Source organism: Trachurus trachurus (genome assembly GCF_905171665.1).
Source record: "Trachurus trachurus genome assembly, chromosome: 11".
Taxonomy (NCBI): Eukaryota; Metazoa; Chordata; class Actinopteri; order Carangiformes; family Carangidae; genus Trachurus; species Trachurus trachurus.
Genome location: NC_139904.1, coordinates 15,749,941 through 15,768,456, shown reverse-complemented (window position 1 = coordinate 15,768,456; position 18,516 = coordinate 15,749,941). Strand labels below are relative to the sequence as shown.

Genomic DNA, 18,516 nt, shown 5'->3' with positions numbered 1-18,516 from the left:
TGACAAAGAACAAGAGCCGCTCTGAATAATTCATGAAGAATATACGTTTCCAATCATGAACAACTTATCAGTAAAAATCTTCAAAAATCTTAAAAAAAAAAAACAAGACTGTAATTAAGTCCACTCCTGTGGTGCATTCAAGTGTTTTTCCTCTTGCAGATTTTTCTCTCCGTCCTCGGCTCATTGTCACATTTACAGACACGTGTGATGAAGCTTCATTTCGCACCTTCAGCGATAACTTGATGCCTAAATTTAGCTCATTAACTCTCATGATCTTCTGTGAAATAAAGCTGCAACTGAACTCAAGTGAAACAACAAATTCTGATACAACAACATAAAAAAAAGTAAATCATAATAATTGGAAGATAAAAACTAAGAAAAACAACTTAATTAACATTCTAATAATAACGATAATAAACTGTTGCAAAGAAACTCCTATATACAATGTAATAATGTAATTTCTTTTTTGATTGTGGTTCAATTGGAGTGGATTTTTATATTTACATTTAACCTTTGACTCTTTGTAACCATTTAAAAGTTATACATGTATTTAATTCAGTGGCCTTAAAAGCAAAACAGTGAACAAAAACTACAACAAAACTGAAAATGTCATCATTGATTACATTTTTTTACATGATAATTACATATAACGTAATTACTGCTTTTTTTGTTGTATTTTCAGCTCTGTTACAGTTCTGTTACTGTATTGTTATGTAGTATTTACATGTTCTAATTAGGACCTATAATAGTAAGACAGATTTTTAAAGTGTATTACCACTAAAGATGTGATTTAGGATTTATCTGACATGTTTTAAAGTAAATTTTCTGTTGCCTTTCTGGATTTGGGGGCGTTCCTTCAGCTCTTCACTAAAACAAATCCTGTCCACCTATTTCACACTGTGTTCAGATTTATACTTCTGTCAGCTGCAGGAGTGCTGCTGGTACAGTTAGAGGAAGTTTTTGAGTATGAGCTTCATATCATGTTCTAATCTGAGTGGAGCATCTGTCGGAGGAATCTCTGCACGGGTCCTGACACGTCGCTCAATCGCATTAGTTTGATATGAAGCAGAGAAACTGAACAACTGAGACACGACGATCAGAACATCGACCACTGTCCTGAACTGTTTGTACAGATTAAAATGAGACTTTCCTGAACAGCAGTGCAATTAAATACAAGTTGTTAATTATTAAACTCAGTGAACTGACTCAGTGGCACAGCAGCATCACACCAAACAGCAAAAGCTGAACACACTGATGTTTCATTCATTTCTCAACTTAACAGATAAAAGTTAGAGTCTCTACATTCCCAAATGTTTGAGGAAAAGGTGCTAAATTTGGAAGTGTTAAGTTCTTCATCAGCCCTGACATTCACACTGATGTCTGGTGACTTTACCCTGAATTACAAAAAAGAATATTGATTATAAATGAACTCTAAATTTGGACACAAAGTTTCTTAAGAACATTTTCAGTTTATAAGAAGTGAGGCATCTTACTTTCACCATTTTGCACTCTGCCCTTCACTAATAATAACAATTGTCTAACTCTTTCATACTTTGTATGGCACTAATGATCCTAAAGGTCGGTGTAGCGCTGGGGTTTCTGCAGGGCGAGTGATGGGAGGTGAAGTTTAAAGTCGAGGGCACGCAGACATATTTTAGGTTTCTCTAAAAATAAATCAGTAAGGAAACATGAATGGATCTTGACTTTGTAAATCAAACCCACCGACACTGTTGTTGACTGTCAGGGTTTATTCATTTCTGTGGGATTTTGTTTGTTTTGATGCAACATTTTTGAGGCATTGGTTTTTTTTTTTGTCAACTTCAGCCACAACTCTGCTCTTTCTTCATGTTTTCCTTTGTCGCCGTCCAACCACAGCTGCATTTCTCAGGTTCTGAGTTTGTACTTTGAAGTTGTTGAAACTTGCCTCATGACTGCGGACAAACTGTAGTTTTTAGATGCTTTTCAAACAAAATCTTTATCTTGATAACCAACCTTATTTGTGTTTTGTGTCTCTCTATATCGGACCAATACCAATGAATTGCTCTAACGACTATCACGTTTGTTAGTGGAGCTTTATTTTATCAATTCAAGGTCCCACATATTGATCATATTTACTTTAAATACATGTTGTCATCCATATACTGAGGATCCGTCCACAGACAGAAGTAAAAAGACAAAAATAGCTCAGCAACTTATGTTGCTATAAAGAAAGAAAAGCTTTTGATCAGTAAAACAAAGATGCATTCAACAGTCTGTTATAAATATATAAAGATTAGCACTAGTACCAGCTGTGACAACAAAATAAAATGATAGAATTCATAAAATAACTTGTAATTCAACCTCATATAAAAAAATCTAATATAACCCTTAAACAATTTCTCTTGATGTCCAGTGCTTCAGTTTGAATGTTTCTGTGTCTGCATCACAGACTGGGTTTCATCGTTTAAAGGTTTGTGACGGAGGAAATATGGAACAAAATGGGTAAACATGGCATGTAAACTTTACTTTCTAATTACAATGTGAATATCGTTATTTTGCCTCAGGAAAAAAACAAACATACAGGAACTGACCTTCAAATTCCCTCCTTCACTCCCAGCCTGGTTCATATCATTACCGTAATTCTTGGTGGACTGAAAGATGTATATAAACATAAAGTTGTAATCCTTGAAATTTTCAGGAATTCAAACCCCATTTTTGATCAGTTATGATCAGGATTTTTCTGTAAACGCCCTTTAACATATTTACATTAAGTACATAGTTCATAAGCACAAATATATCACAGGAGGAATTAGTATATAATCCAGCACACTTAACATTTTTGCACTGTTCCAGATTAAGTTGCTGCTTTACAGTGAAAACATCAACTAGGAAAACCCAGGCTGGCTTTTATTGTGAAGGAGATTATTTTGAAGTGTTTGGATTGTCTGACTTGTTGATTAAAACAACATGAGTTTGTTTCACTGCTTCGTAAACTGACACGCCTGCTAATCAGTGATTGTTTGCTGGAGTATTAAACCGAACCAGAACTGAAATCTTCTGGATTTCAACTTTCAAACACTGATGGCAGTTTTTCTGTCCGAGTGTTGTTTCATCATTGTGTTACAGGCGTTTGGCAGATGTTTGTCTCTTGGCGCCTCACCGCCGCCCCCTTTAAAACCACCAGCGCATCTTGGGAGGAGAAGCCGTGGTCGGGCCCTCCACGTCAAAAACGGCGTCCTGTCCGAGGGACGAGCAGACGTAGTAGAGGTTGGCGCCCAGCATGACCAGGATGGGGAAGAAGGTGAAGCCGAAGCCGAAGCCTCTGACGCTGCTGCCCAGAGAGAGGCAGAGCCAGTAGATGAGCCTGCAGGACACACACACACACACAGACACAGACACACACACGGTGACGTGATGAGATTTTGATGCTCGTCAATCAGTCGGCTAGATTTGGATGAGTAACGTCAGAAGATCTGATTATCATCCACTTGCACCTTTCGGCAGAGACATTAAACGCCTCAGCTCCTTCCTGCTTCTCATCAGTTTTTGCATCGAGCCGCTTGACGACTCAAACAGATTTATGATCCTGACGGATGCTTTTCGCTCTGACCTGCTCTAATTTTTTCTATTTTTTTCTAATTCATGTACTTGAATCTGTCTGAGAATAATATTTTCAGATTAGTCACAATTGAGAGTTGATGCTGTGATGTAAAAAAAAAAAAAAAAAAAAAAGGGTGATAGAGTCTAGTTTGTCTGACCTCCCCAAAGACTGGAGCTTTGTTGTGGTACATCTCCGGTTACATGACCTGGGAACAACTGCAGATCTGATCAATGAATAATGAATTGTAATATCTGATGACTTTAAAACACCTCTAATTATGTGGTAATATAGCAACGCTGTAACTACCCCTCCATTAGGGATGAACAGTGGTTTTCCTTCATGTTGAATCATGTCTTAAAAAGCTGGTTTATAAACTTGAGACTTGCCCAGTAGTGAATAAATTCACTGGACCTGAAACTCTTGAGTGATCTAACAGGTTTAGGACAAAAAAAAAATCCCCAGTTGAACCAGTTTATTGTGGAGGTTTAGAGGGTGAAGGGGCTGAACCCACAGAGACACTACTGTGAAAAGGCCGACGACAGATCAAAGCTGCAGCAAGAAAGCGGCTCCATAAAATCAAATGGACGAATAACAGAGAGTATGTGGGAGTGAGAAGGTGAATGTTCAATTTATCAAGTAATCCAGCTGGTTCAAATATGGCTGTTTTTTGTTTTTCTTCCCATCTTGCTGCCTCACTCACTCGTTCATTAGACCGAAGACTCAGACAAACTCTGCTGGTCACCGGCAGCAACTCGTCTCTCTGTGAGTGAATGCTGTGATTATTTCTGGGAACATTTAAATCAGCCTGTAATAACTTTATGAGTTATACGAGCCATTTAAACAATCTGCAGACACACAGCTCATTTCATTCACACCTCCAGGGCCAGAGCTCAGTCAAATACAACACAAATGCTCATTATTATAGTCCCACTGCGATTATAACGTCAGAGTTATGGGGGGAAAGAAATTCATAGTGAGGTAGGAAAAAAAGCTTTTTGTGACTATGCATCATTGGATCAGACTTCAAAAGGATTTCAGGTTCACCTCCACAGTTTCCTTCACACCATTTAAAGGTTTAATTACAAAATTAATTGACTGTAATTGTCATTGCCAAACAATGGAGGGCTTGGTGTCATTGCAAACACCTGCAATTTTTTATTTCACTGTTTCAACTGTGTTGATTTCAGTACGTCTGGACCTAATATTAAAATCCTGGAGTAAGTTATATCCAGAACTAGTGACTATATTTGGAACTGACATAACATTTAACTGGGACGAACTTCTTTTTGGGCTTGTACGCTCAACTAAATATTTATTTGGAATACTGAGTTAAGCTGCTAGAAGAGCAATTACAAAGAAATGGCTTAAAGCAGACATCCCATCTGTTGACGAATGGTATGATATCATTTACTGTGTATTTGTGATGGAAAGAATCACTTTTTCACTGAGGCTTAAGCAGTCTAAATGTGAAGACATCTGGAAGCAATGGAAATATATTTCCCTGAAACTCCCTTCTTTTGTTTAAGTAATTATTATTCTTTCTGTGTGTATATTAGGCTAAGATGTAGCCTACTTGATTAATAACTTGTTTTATTGTATTATTATAACAGAAAACACCATGTCCATGTGTTATTTTATAAAATGCTTTGTAAAAGGCAAAAAAAAAATTCTGATGAATCTACAATTGAGATACAACTGAGCTGCATCATCTGGTCAAAATGTAACTCGTCCAAAACTCTGGTTTATGACCAAACATCTGTCAAAAGCTCATGATGCCTTCTTCAGCCTGGGCTCTGTGTTGTGATTAGTGCTAATTAGCCAAAGCTAACCAGGCTAAACTTTGACAGTGAACATGATTATTTGGATCCTGAACATCAAACAGAAACAGAATAAACAGCCGTACCTGCCAAACACAAACAGGATGGTGAGCAGCGGCACCAGTTTGACCAGCTCCTGGCTGATGTAGGTTGCCATGACGGCCAGCTGCAGGAAGTAGAAGAGGAAGAGGGCCAGCGACTCGTTGACGTAGTGCCAGTGCACGGCGACCTCGCTGTGCTGCAGGTGAGTCTGATACAGCGGCTTCAGGGCGCTGAACCTGAGCCGCGCCACGCCCTGCACCAGCACACCTACACACACACACACAGAGCAGGGACATTGTTTCATTAGAGGCTTTGTGCGAGGTTCACGCCGTTTGTTTTTTTAAGGGGAGACGCTACAGGTGAATAGGGTAAAAAATTTAAATAAAAGATACCACCATGAAATTTCCCAAGTTTATCACTTACATTAAGACAAATATTTTTTGTATTACAAGTTTTGTCAAATGTTATGTTTAAATATGTAAGTGATCCAATATCTGATGAAATATGCGCAAATTTTCATGCATTTCCAGAACCAAAATCTGAAAAATGGATAAAGCCACTTTCAAAATTCTTGTTTTATTTTGTATATTAGAGTCAGAAGTTTTTACAGAGGGGATTTTGGATATCTCTTTTTATCACTCTGTAAATAAGAAAATACTGTCACCAGCCCCAAAAAAAATCAAATTTCGCCATGTTTTTAGGAATAATATGTTATATAAATCAGGCTTTGAATGATATATCAACAATCCCCTCTGTAAAAACCTTGAGAATATAGAAAGGGATCAAACTGGAAGGTTTGGTGTCTGTAAGTGCTGCTGAAGTGGAGATTTCGGGTTCAGAGTCTGAGGAAATGGCCTTTAAAGACTTGTACTGTAAAATTCCATTGTTAATGTAAATCGTACTTTTACGATTGGTTGCGGATACGGAGGAGATGACAATTTTTGGAGCCCACATAATTGTGGCATGGCATGACATGGGTGAGATAACAAGCACAGCACAGCACAGTATGTCACAGTAGCATGTTAACCTTTGGCGAATTTAGGAGAAATCTACTGATGAAAGAGGCAAAATGAAGTAAAATAACCACTTTAATGTGGATTTTCTACCATTTTTTTTGACTTTTCTGAAAGAATACATGTTAAGGAAGAAAAATAGCCCAAAATCTCAAAATTGATCAGTGCATGAAAAAACAGTGTTTTTGCCTGGAGTGTCTCGCCTTTTCACACGCAGACGTACTGAGGTCTTACCGAGCAGGATGGGGATGCTGGCGAAGAAGGCGCAGCGCAGCGTGTAGACCACCCTGAGGGGGGGGCTCTCCAGCAGCGGGGAGTCGAAGGGAAGGAGTTTGTAACCCCCCCACACCAGGAGAGGGAAGAGGAGCGCTGCAGCCGCTGTGGCCAGAGCCAGCCTCACTTTCTCACTGCACAGGTGCTCACACAGGTCTGTGGAAGGAGCGCACACACACACACACATCGTTTTAACACAAAATGGTTTTTCATTCTAAATGTGTGAAGAAAAAAAAATCTGCATCTGTGATTTGTGTCTACTGGGACTGGAAGGTGCCGCTGAGGCGGAGAGGATGAGACCGATTCATCTCAAGACATGTAATTATATCTGATTAAGGAGAAAAGAGGTCATTAGTGTGAACGAGCAGGTACTTACGGAGGGAAAATGTGCTACTGAAAACACTTCACCTTGGCTGGAGTACAACAAACAGCTCACACAAGACTGGAGAAAGTACTGTAAATCCCCCCCAAAAAAAGCACTACCGACTAAAAATCTACTTTAAATAAAGCAACTAAATGAAGTAAAACCAGCAGCACAGCGAGTTCTGGTGTGGCTCAGATATTAAATGAAGGTCATTATATTTTCTTTTCAATAGCACAAAGGAACTGGATCATTAAATGGTTGATTTAGGAACCACAATGACAAACTACTTCAGTCATAATCTTAGTTAATCTTGTCTTCGTTTTATAGAACAGCTGTTGTTGAAGACGTTTTTTGGCAGGAAGTCACTGAATAGTCGCTCCTGAAGGATTTAGTGGATTAAGAAGTCTGATGTGTGGGACGTCCCGGGGGTTTCTGGCACTGATCATGAAGCGTAACATCCGCAGCCCGACTCGACTGGAAACTTTTGTCATCCTCCACCTCTCCTCTCATTTCCTGCCACTTCTCTATTGTCTCACCAATAAAGGCTTAAAATACCTCAGAGATACACGGCCTCCTTCGCCACACTCGTCTGGATCGTCAGAGCAGGGAAAGTGTTACCACCGACGACGACAACAAGCACGACCACCAGCAGCCAAACGTTAAAGCGTTAAAATCATGAAATCATCATGAGCCACACCGACAGAAATCAAACCTCACAGACACAAAATAAAAACACAAGGATGTTGTGACTCTGCAAACATCCTGCAACCTCAGACTGAGCTCAACAGGAGCTGAAGTTTACTAGAAACTTTACTTAAAAGAACAAATCATTGTTAATTTATTTATCCATCCATGAACAGAAGAATCTGTTGTTACAACAACGACAAAGCCATAAGAAGTAGAGCAGGTTAATATTATTATTATTACAAGTTCAGACTTTGTTGTTTAAAATCTTTTCTGGCTTTGTTTTTTTGTTTGTTTGTTTTTTGTGGGGGGGTGGGGGGGGGGGGGGGGGGGGGGGGGGGGCTTTTATGTCTTTTAATGGACAGGACAGTTGGAGAGAGACAGGAAATGAGGAGGCTAAGGGGGGGGGGAACCGAACCGGGGCCATTGCAGTGAGGACTATAGCCTCTGTAAATGAGGTGCCTGCTCTACCAACTGAACTGTACGACGCTTTTTTCTCTGTTATCTCCTTGTAGTTTATTTTTTATTTTTTGACTGTGCTTTTATTTATTTTTACGCAGATATTTCCCTCCTTCCGCGTAAAGCACTTTGTAATTTTGGGTTTGAATGGTTCTACATAATTGAAGTAGGTCCAGGGCCCTTAAGCTGCATGTTAGTGCTGCATGACATGTGAAAAACATGGGCAGACGTTGGGATTTCAGTGTGAATGATTATTGTTGCTTTTTATTTTCTCTTAAAACAGATGATGTGATGTTTGTTGCTCTGGTACCAAACAAACACTTCTCTTTATGTCTAATATATATAATAATAACAATTTGTTTGTGTGGCAACACAACACTTATGGTGCACAACCTTTTACCTTCATCTAGGGTTGCAAAGGGGTGGAAAATTTCCAGTAAATTTCCGGTAAATTTCCAGAAACTTTGCATGGGAAGTTAAGATGGGGAATTTTGGAAATATGCCAACTTGGAAACTTTCCATGGGAATTATGGGAATTTATCGGAATTAACTGGAAATTGGGGATAATTTAAACAAACTGTATCATATCCAAACATAAATGTAAATATTTTGTTTTGTAATAAGCAGACATCCATGCAAAATAATACAATTAAAAAACAAGACTCCCCTCCCTGTTAAGGGCCAACCTTAAATTTTGTAAATTTCGGATTCATTCCAGTTTATTCCCATATATTCCCATTTATTCCCATATATTCCCCTTACTTCCCATATATTCCCTTTACTTCCCATATATTCTTGTTTATTCCCATATATTCCCATATATTCTCATTTATTCCCATATATTCCCATTTATTCCCGTTAATTCCCATGGAAATTTTCCAACTTTGAAAATTCCCAGAGTTTTGCAACCCTACCTTCATCAAGAAAAGAAATTGCAGCTCCATGTGGACGCTGAACTTGACCATATTGGGATTTTGATTACATTGCAATTAATTGTGTAGCCTGTGTAGCTACTGATTCTATGTTAAGAGATTCATGTATTCAATCATCGTACAGCAGCTTATCGTCATTTGTAATATACAATCATAAGAAAAATCTTAAAGTGAACCTGTACTATAGTGTGTAGTAAACGTGTTGTGTTGTGTTGTGTTGTGTTGTGTTGTGTTGTGTTGTGTTGTGTTGTGTACTCACAGATCTTGTCGTCCTCCTCCTCCGTCCACTCGGGGTAGATGTGAACCGCCGCCTCCGGCTCCTCCTCCTCCTCCCTCTCTATGAAGAGCCGACTCTCCTCGGGGAGCTCTTTGCTGGACGGACGCACAATCGTGACCTGTGGAGTGAAGCCCAGAGCGGCTTTCTCTGAGATCCAGTGAGACTCTTCATCCTCCTCCTCCTCCTCCTCCTCCTCCTCCTCCTCCTCCTCTTCCTCCTCCTCCTCTTCATCGTCTGCCAGTGAGCCGTCTCCCTTGCTGTCCCGGTGGACGTCGATCTCGTCGTCCCTCCACCTCTCTCCCTCGGGCATGCTCTCCCTCCAGCGGTCTCTGCTCTTCCTCTCGCTCTCCGTCTGACTCTCACACAGATCCCGACTCCCTCTGCTCGTCTCCGTGTCCCTCTCCTCCGACTCTGAACAAACTCCGTCGTCTTTATCCGTCCGAGGCCTCCTGTCCCTGTCTCCGGGCCACGGCAACGTGCTCGGCTCCAGATGAGCGGAGCTGCTCATTTCTTCTTCCTCTTCTTCTTCATCATCATCCTCCTCTTCCTCTTGATCTTCCTCCTCTCTCAACACTTCTTTTTCTTCTTCTTTCTCCTCTGTGATCTCGTTTTTCTCCTCCAGGCTGTTGCTCTCTTGTGGCTTCTTACTTCCAGCTACTTGTGGCTCTGCAGTTGGACCGTCAGGTGAAGGTGCCACATCTGGGATTGAACCACCGGGACCGGACATTTTTCCTCTCTCTCTTCTTCCTCTCAGTCGATACCTGTTGTAAAGAGTCGGCCTGTCAGCAAAGCTTCTTCCAGAGGCTGTTGGTCATTTTTGTTGATGTCGCTGCTGTGAAGAAAACAAACATTTACAGCTTTAAATTCAGGAAACTGCCCTTCAGCTATGCAAAAAGAAAAAAAAATCAATCAATCAAAGTTCAATGATTATCGTGGGTGTGTCGCCTTTTATGGCCCGTTCTGCCCTCACACACACACACACACACCCGCAGAGTGTGTGAAGCAAGTTCAGGCAAATTCCACCTCAAGATTTCTATGTGTGTGACTGTTGAATTGTCAAACCCAGGGAGTGACAGATTGATTAATCCACTATCTGATCTACACAGTGTCATAAAAGTGTAAGAAAAGAAGAAAAAAAAAGTACAGTAAGTGTTGTGACAGCTTTAAATTCCTGGCTTTCTTTAAGTTCAAGCTCTGGACGAATTCAATTTAATGTAACATACAAATCTCATTTGAGAAGTTTGACAAACCCACTTCACCCCAATTCTGGCATACCTGTACTTATCAATCAATCATTGACAGAAAGCACTGATATATTTCCAGCAAGTAACAAACCTATATCAACATGTCCGCATTCCTCCTCTCTGGAAACACATGAAAGTGTCTGGACTTTGTTTGACAGCCACAGACCTACAGTAGTACTGTACGGCTTCAACAGCAGCTTTAAAAAACAATTCCAGTAGAGTTGCTGTATGAAGATGAAGGTTTATTTATAACACATATTATGTTCTGACAAAAGATTTTTCTTTACATTAAAAATAAGAATAATAAATCATAGTTGTAGCTCCATAAAAAGGCCCTGAAGTTAAATCTAAAACCAGTTTCAAGACAGATTTGTCACCTGCTTACCTAGGCCTACTGGAAATATAATAATAGCCTATATGTGTATAACTTTAATCCTACATTAATGTCACACTGAGACGACAAGACACTTTCACCTCGTTGCAAACTGCTTTGTTTACCTTGGTCAGACACACACAGAGTTTGTAAATGTTGTGTTGACACCGAGGTGCAGCTCCACAGGCCTGAGCACTGAGGAATGTCGTTTCCGGCTGGAGCTAAAAACTTGTTCAGCGACTCTCTCTCAATTCACGCCCGACTCCTCCTGACATAGTTCAAGAAAAAAACACACTGACCTCTGATATTTTGACGGTCGACCTACCTGGTTTTTACTTCATCACGTCACCGACACGAGCTGAAACTTTGATTTTTCTTCTTTTTTTTCTGAAGCAGGTTCACGAGTTGAGCTGTTTCTCGCCGCTGAAAAAACAAGTTACCTGTCCGCTGCTGCTGCTGCGTCAGGTGTGCTGCCTCCTTCCTAACAAGAGCTGTGAAAACAGCCAAGAGGTCTCACTCTGGTACTTTTTCCAGGCAACAAAAACGTCAAACCCTATACCTGTGGGCTGTGGCTCAATCTGACGTCACTCCCTCCTGTAAATTGATTAACCCGGAAGTCTCCTCCCCCTTTTCAAAACCAAAGAAACACCTGGAAAAGTCAAGAAATACAATTGTGCTCTTAGATGGGTAATTCTTGATCTCATTATAGCTTTGCACTCAAATAAGTAATAAGTGCTATTTTGTGTTTAAATTAGTAACTCATTATGCTGCAAATTAATTCATGTTTATTTTAAAATCTCTCAAATTTGTGATTTGGACTCTAGGTTCAATTATCCAAACTGTCCGACCAATCGGTCGCACTCTCCATTTAATAATTTGTTCTAGTAAACCAAATTATCCATGTAAGAATCTGTGCTTTTTATCTGCTCTTAAATTAATAATTCTTGCTTAAATTGATAAATTGTGCTGTCTAATTAATAATTCACGCTCTCGAGCTATTTAAAAATCTGTGCTCTCAAATCTGAAGTTATTACATTGGATGTAACAAATGGACTCCAAATTATTACATTGCGTTTTGTACTTTATAATTTGTGTTCAACTTAATAATACTTGCTGTTGAACTTGTAATTAACATTTCCCGTGCAATAATTTGGTCCATCAAACTAGTCATTTGTGTTTTCACTCTGATCACTTGCGCCTTCAAATTAGTAAAGTATCTGTTAAATGTTATCATTAGTGCTCCCAAATTAGTAATTCATGGTCTTAATTTAATAATTCAACCTTTATCACTATGCCATAGTCTGTGTGAAAGACTAGATTCATTGCTCAATATCTAGACCTTCATCTTGGTCTATACAAAATATATAATAGTTTGTGCAGTTGTGAAAGGGAAGAGCAAAGTATTATGTGCAGTAATAACCTACACTGACATATTCATACAACTGCAGTAACACATTTTTAACTAAAATGTAAGTCTCGTTTGTTTTAAATCACTGAATACGTCAAACATTTTTACTACTGACCTTACCAAGCCGTGACTAGTACTGGTTATACAGTATGTAGTGATGCATCTGTGAAACACACACAACCTTTGTTGCATCCGTGACATCATGAGACAGGACTGGTCAGGCTGGAGCTGCCACTCACAGACATTATGATTAATACTAGAATAAACATCTGATTACCATTTCCAGAGTTGCCAGGATTAAATTAAATAAGACGACGCAGTAATAATAAACAAGGATTAAAAAGGAACTAGGTCACAACTGATCCAATCATCACACCACACTGCGAAAAATAAAACGGCAAGATCAACATTTTATTTCAAGACCATAATCTCACAAATTATTGGCATCTTAGTCAAAACACACATAATCCAAATATGTCCACTTAAAATGATGATTCGACTTCACAAAGCCAGTTCAAATTTCAATGCAATTTTTTTTAAACCATAATCTTCTATTTTCCATTCTCACCTCACATTATTTTACACATAACTGGACACAGAAGCACAATTTGGCATTTAGAAACAATGTCAATCGTTTGACCCAACCAAAAGAGATTAGTATTAATGATATACAAGTCATGTCACACAAAAGTTGTTGTTGTTTTTTACACAAGGTGCTCAAAAACAGGTAAATTAATTGTTTGCAAAAATCAATTTAAAAATTTTTTGACACAAAAATGTTTGAATTTAATCTCATGACAATCGAAGGTTTCACAGCTACATGTAAACATAGAGTAAAGGCTGAGATAACGACTGCAGCTAGATAGCAGCTGAACTAAAATTTTAAAAACGAAAAAAAAATGTAGATGCTACACATGGAGACGGACATTTTCAAGATACCGAGCGTTTCATCAAGTCGAGGAATGCATGTAACAAAAGCTACGCGGCTGCGCTCTGATCTAAATTAATCCAGACTGATGATGGTACATTCAAAGCTTTGACAATTACGGCAAATAACAAACATGAAGACACGATAAACTCTGAAATGGCATCAAGGAAAATAATGACATCATTGAGACATAGTTTGTCTTCAAAATTCCCCCAAACTCTCCCACAGATACTCAATAGAGAGCCGAAGGGACACTGCAACGTCCCAGCTCTGCTCCACCGCGTTCACTAAAACTCCAGTAGAGGACAGAAATTTTCCTGGTAAATGGGAGAGTGCTCTCAGACTTTTGTATCTGTGTGGGTCTAATAGTTAAAGGTTTTTATGTTTTCAACTGCCCATGATAGAGCACGACGACCTGCAACGACCTTTCATCTCTCACATCGTTACATTGAAGTGTTTCTACATGTTGATTGACGTTACTCCCAGTTTTAGCTCAGTTTTGGGGCTCCACCAGCTCCTGGGGGAAATATTTGTTTTCTTTAGCAGCTAAACGCTGCACTGTGCTGACAAACTCATCGCCGACTATGTCTTTGTCGCTATAGAGCTTTCATTTGCTAAAAACAACTATGTTGGCTTAGAGAGTGAGTACATGTTCACTCTCAACTCACTGCTGCAGCTTCAGATGGAAACTGTCTGTGGGTTAAATTCATTTTTTCATTCAATTGTGATTTCATGCACTTATGAGATTAAAAAATATATATGTATAGCCCCTTTACAGAAACTGAAATAAAAAGCATCCAAGTTCAAATCCTTTTTGAGTCTTGAGTGATTTTTAACTTGTGTCTTGTAAACAAAGAAGAGTTCCCGCACACATGGCCAACTTGCAGAAATTTATTGCAACGTTTCGTAACTTGTGTCTTGTGAAATACAGGATAGATACAGCTAATATAGATTCAAGTATCTATATATGAATATTCCTCTGCTCTCTGTTCCTGTAAAACTGTAAATAATAATAATTTTAAAAATGTAAAATCAAGGGGGACTGGCACGCATTTTAAAAGGAGGCATCGCTCCCCATTGGTCCACCAGTTTATCCTAGAATATGGACAGACAGATAGTCAATGAGAGATTGCACTGAGTTACAGAAGTCACACCAGTTACGGCCCGGATGTGATGCCAGGACCTCGGCTCTCTATATTTTCACTTTTATTCCCCTCCCTCTCTCCCTCCCTCCCTTCCTTCTTTTTTCTCAGCTCTACAACAGCTGTTTGGACTTCTTCCTACTCCAAGTCGTCCCCAGCAACTGGTTTTTCCTTGCACAATGTCAAACACTACATCTGAGAGCTAAATGAAAACTGGAACAATCAGTCTATGATAATAAACTCTACATGTCGGTTCTAGTAAAAGGTTATTAGTTGTATCACTTACTCAGATGACAGAAAAAAAAAGAAGTAAATAATCATAATAAGCACGATAAAACCAGATGAACAAGTTAGTTAGAAAAACAGGAGCTGCTGAATATCTAGCCTACCTGACTGACAACATGTTAAAAACAAGATTGAATTCTATGTTTTCAACGAGCGACTACTACAGCAACGTTTTTGGTCACACCGGCATCGCTCATCAAGCCTGGTTACTAACTTCAAAGGTTGCATCCTGTTCAATCAATGTTTCTTCAGCGTCGACGGCGGGCGTCATCTGCGTGTCGTCTTCCTCAAACTCCTTCTCCACCGGCTCCTCTTCCACCGGTTGTTCCTCAACCTCCTCTTCCACCGGCTCTCCCTCCAACAGAACTTCACAAGACTCACTCTTTATTTCTGAGTGGCTGTCGAGCTGCGTTGCCCTATCGGTTTTGTTTTTGTTGAGTGAGCCTTTAGGGCGGCCTCTTTTACGAGGCGCGACATCTGCGCTTTTAGCAGTACCTGGCGGGCGGCCCCTTTTCCTCGGGGGTCCGTCGCTGGGGCTGCGTGCTGACGACGGAGTGACTGGCGAATTCTTGCGTAAGTGAGCTCCTCTCTTGGATTCGACCTTGCGAGGCCGACCGGGCCTTCTGAGCGGCCCTGGGGGGGCTCCCTCCGGAGGATCGGCGCGTGGGTATTTCCTCGGCCGTCCGAGTGGCTTCCAGACTTTTGGCTTCTTTTGCCGATCCTCAGGCGGCGGCAGTGGGTACTTCCTGGGCCGCCCTCTTTTGGCTGTTTTTTTGGGTCGACCAGGCCTGTCTTTCGGAGGCGAGGCGTGTACCCTCCGACGAGGCCGGCTCACAGTACCGTGCTGTACCAGCTTGAGCGTCGGGCGTCTCTTGTTTAGGGAGCCTTTGGGTCGACCTCTTCCCCTCTTCGTTGGCTTTGAGCCATCTGCGAGCAGTTTTTGATTTCTTTTCTTGTTGTCAAAATATTTTCTTGGCCTCCCCCTCCCTCTCCGAGGCGTGTTTGAGATGCCGTTCGACGCGTCAATACTGGTGTGTGCCTCCTCCCGTTTGGTCGAACTGCTTACCCTTCTGTGTGATCTTCCCTCAGTCTCTGCCTCCCCCTCGCTGCTCAGCTCCAGCTCCGCCACCAGTCTGGGTTTCTTATTGGGAGAGCCCTTTGGTCGGCCTCTTTTCCTTGGTGTTGCAGGACTGCCTACATCCTCTGCACCACCTCTTAAACTTTCAGATTTGCGCTTTGTGGATCCTTTTGGGCGACCCCTGCCCACTTTTGGACTATTGGAGCCACCGTTTGGCAACTCTTCAGCTGCAACCTTCTGAACGGTGCTTTGGCTAAGAGACTTTTTTGGCCTGCCTCTTTTTCTGGGAGAAGGGTCTGTCGTTGGACAGCCTCCATTACTGGCCTCTTTCTTAGACCCTCTTGGTCTCCCTTTACCCCTGGGTGTCTGCACAGAGTTATCAGCATGGTCGTCTCCTGACCCCGCCTGCACTGTCTCTTTTGTGCTGGAGAGTTTCGGACGCCCCCGTCCTCTCTGGGGCTGTGTGGGTCCACCATTAGAGATGCCTGAAACCAGCTCCATTAGGTTAATGTCTGTCACACAAACCTTCAGCTTTTTTGAACCCTGCGGCCTCCCCCTTCCTCTTTTAGTTGGACTGCTGTTGGACATGTCTACACTGGACTCTCCCTCATTGCTCACGCCATCTGCTTGCTCTGTCTCGGCCATCCTTATTTCTTCCTCCATGCTTCTGCCTTCAGCTTTGAATACTTCTGTTAGGTCTGCACCTGTAAGATGGACGTTAAAAACCACAGTTATTCCCAAAGTATTGACAGAGACAGAACTATAACACAATAGATATTTGATATTTCAAGAGGACAAATATCTGGTTAAAAAAGAATAAAACATATCTAGACAGATAGTCTTGCATAAGATTTAAAAAAAAGAAAAAGAAAAAAAAGTATGATATCTGATTGAAGGGTAATTTTATAGACCATATGAATAATCTTAATGAAATAGGAGGCGAAATGAAATAATATACAATGTGTTATTTAAAATATTTAATTTACCTTTAATAAGGTATTTTGCTAAAATGTACTTGTTTAAATTAGTAAGGAGAGCTCATATGCCTCTTCACTAATAGTTACTCTCTTTTTACTGAAGATAACAAAACATTTTTAGAAGCTTTTATAAACTTCATGAGTAACAACACTTACTATATTCAAGTAGAGCTGTCAATTGTTTTGTTTTGTTTTTACGGATGCAATTATAACAGCCAGATTAAGTTTTCCACTTCAGCAGAACTGTTATTAATGAAAACCACATTTCTGGGCACAAAATAAAATGTAGGCTATATTTTATATCAAATATAATGAGAGAGCATAGCTTCAAAATAACATAGTTTACAGAGTATGACAATATACACAGGCAGCACATTTTTTTTTAATTTGGATGATGATTGATAACATTTACATCTTATTATCATTACCGTATTTAAAGGATGAATTTTACATGGACATGTCTATTGTCTGGTGTGTGCAGTCTCTCAGTGGCGGGAAGTGCTCAGCGTTAGCAACAACATGTGGCCAGTTAACATCGGTTGCACGCAAATAATAATAATTTCGTCAACTTTGGCTGCACATTTGCATATCGAAACAAATGCAACTTATTTTTAAAAATCCATCGGATCCCATGCATTGCCAAGCTGTAGCCGAGGGACAGTAAATTGTGTCAGATTTAGGGCCCTAAACTAACGCGACTACTCTGGACCAGATTGTTTTCCAGGTGATAGTCAGCTTCAGAGTCGACGGCGATGCAGAGAAAGTAGCGCGCTGCTCAGCAGATAAAATAGTAATGATATATAATTAACGGAGTGCGTAGCTCACCTTCAAGAAATCCTCTGTGCGGCTTCGGATTATTTTTTCATCTAATATCGGTTCATCACTCAGCCCGTAAAGTCAAACTACGCTGTTATTGTTCCTGGGGTGGCTGTTTAAATTTGCGACCGCTTCCGGCCGTCCGTGACGTTTAGGAGGCTCGGGAGGAAATGGCGGCGCAGACTTTTGGTTCCCCTCAAAGGCTGCGACTGTGACTGTGACCTCCCACATAGCCTACACATATACATACATACATACATACATACATAAGAGTTAATCCTTGTTATCATTTTGAGAACTTTCTCTTTCTTTCCCTTTTTTCTTTCTTTTTATTGTAACTGGATCTGTGTAAATTATTTTATTTTGAACTTTTGAAAAGGACCCCAGGAAGACTAGCCTGGCGTTTGTGCGTCGGCTAATGGGGATCCTTCCTCAATAAACAATAAACAATAAACAATAAACATAAGCTTTTATTTCAGACACAGGTCCACATCACTCATCATACAATATACATATTAAAAAGAAAAGAAAGTACAAAAAAAAATAGGCTACAAGAAAAGTGTGCATTTTATAAAATATACATAGCACCAATGCCACCTTAGCCTAGAAGTGACACATACAGTAAATACATGCTGCCCCATAGTTTGAATACAAACCATGATGATTTACACCCAATAACTAATTCAATGAAATGCACTGTTGCAGCCTATAGGTTATTATTTCCTTTAGGAACTCTTCCTTTGAATATCAGAACAATTTCAAGTAAGAAAGCATTTAAAAAACATGTATAGCCACTTTTCAGGCTGGAGTGTTACAGTATAGCT

The 18,516-nt window shown here is 40.2% G+C and overlaps 2 protein-coding genes across 2 annotated transcripts; both read right to left on the bottom strand.

The window, feature by feature from the left end:
* Window positions 1-2,099: 2,099 nt before the first annotated feature.
* Window positions 2,100-11,527, bottom strand: tmem79a (transmembrane protein 79a). Its single transcript, XM_083981726.1, has 5 exons — window positions 11,384-11,527; window positions 9,424-10,270; window positions 6,687-6,881; window positions 5,484-5,706; window positions 2,100-3,343 (listed from the first exon to the last, which is right to left on the bottom strand). Exons 2-5 carry the CDS (start codon window positions 10,166-10,168, stop codon window positions 3,151-3,153), a joined length of 1,356 nt encoding a protein of 451 aa, XP_083837852.1. The 5' UTR covers window positions 10,169-10,270; window positions 11,384-11,527; the 3' UTR covers window positions 2,100-3,150.
* A 3,102-nt stretch (window positions 11,528-14,629) lies between these two features.
* On the bottom strand, window positions 14,630-17,848 carry LOC310993680 (uncharacterized protein). The gene is made up of 2 exons (XM_083982109.1): window positions 17,702-17,848; window positions 14,630-16,603 (listed from the first exon to the last, which is right to left on the bottom strand). The coding sequence occupies exon 2, from the start codon at window positions 16,560-16,562 to the stop codon at window positions 15,018-15,020; it is 1,545 nt and encodes a 514-aa protein (XP_083838235.1). The 5' UTR covers window positions 16,563-16,603; window positions 17,702-17,848; the 3' UTR covers window positions 14,630-15,017.
* Window positions 17,849-18,516: the final 668 nt, after the last annotated feature.

Excerpts from the sequence above, each read along its gene's own strand:
- tmem79a (XM_083981726.1), bottom strand. The coding sequence starts at position 10,168 with ATGTCCGGTCCCGGTGGTTCAATCCCAGATGTGGCACCTTCACCTGAC. Across the intron at positions 6,882-9,423 it reads GGAGGAGGACGACAAGATCT|ACCTGTGTGAGCACCTGTGC; the intron begins GTGAGTACACAA and ends CTCCTTCCACAG. Across the intron at positions 3,344-5,483 it reads ATCCTGTTTGTGTTTGGCAG|GCTCATCTACTGGCTCTGCC; the intron begins GTACGGCTGTTT and ends TGTGTCCTGCAG.
- LOC310993680 (XM_083982109.1), bottom strand. The coding sequence starts at position 16,562 with ATGGAGGAAGAAATAAGGATGGCCGAGACAGAGCAAGCAGATGGCGTG.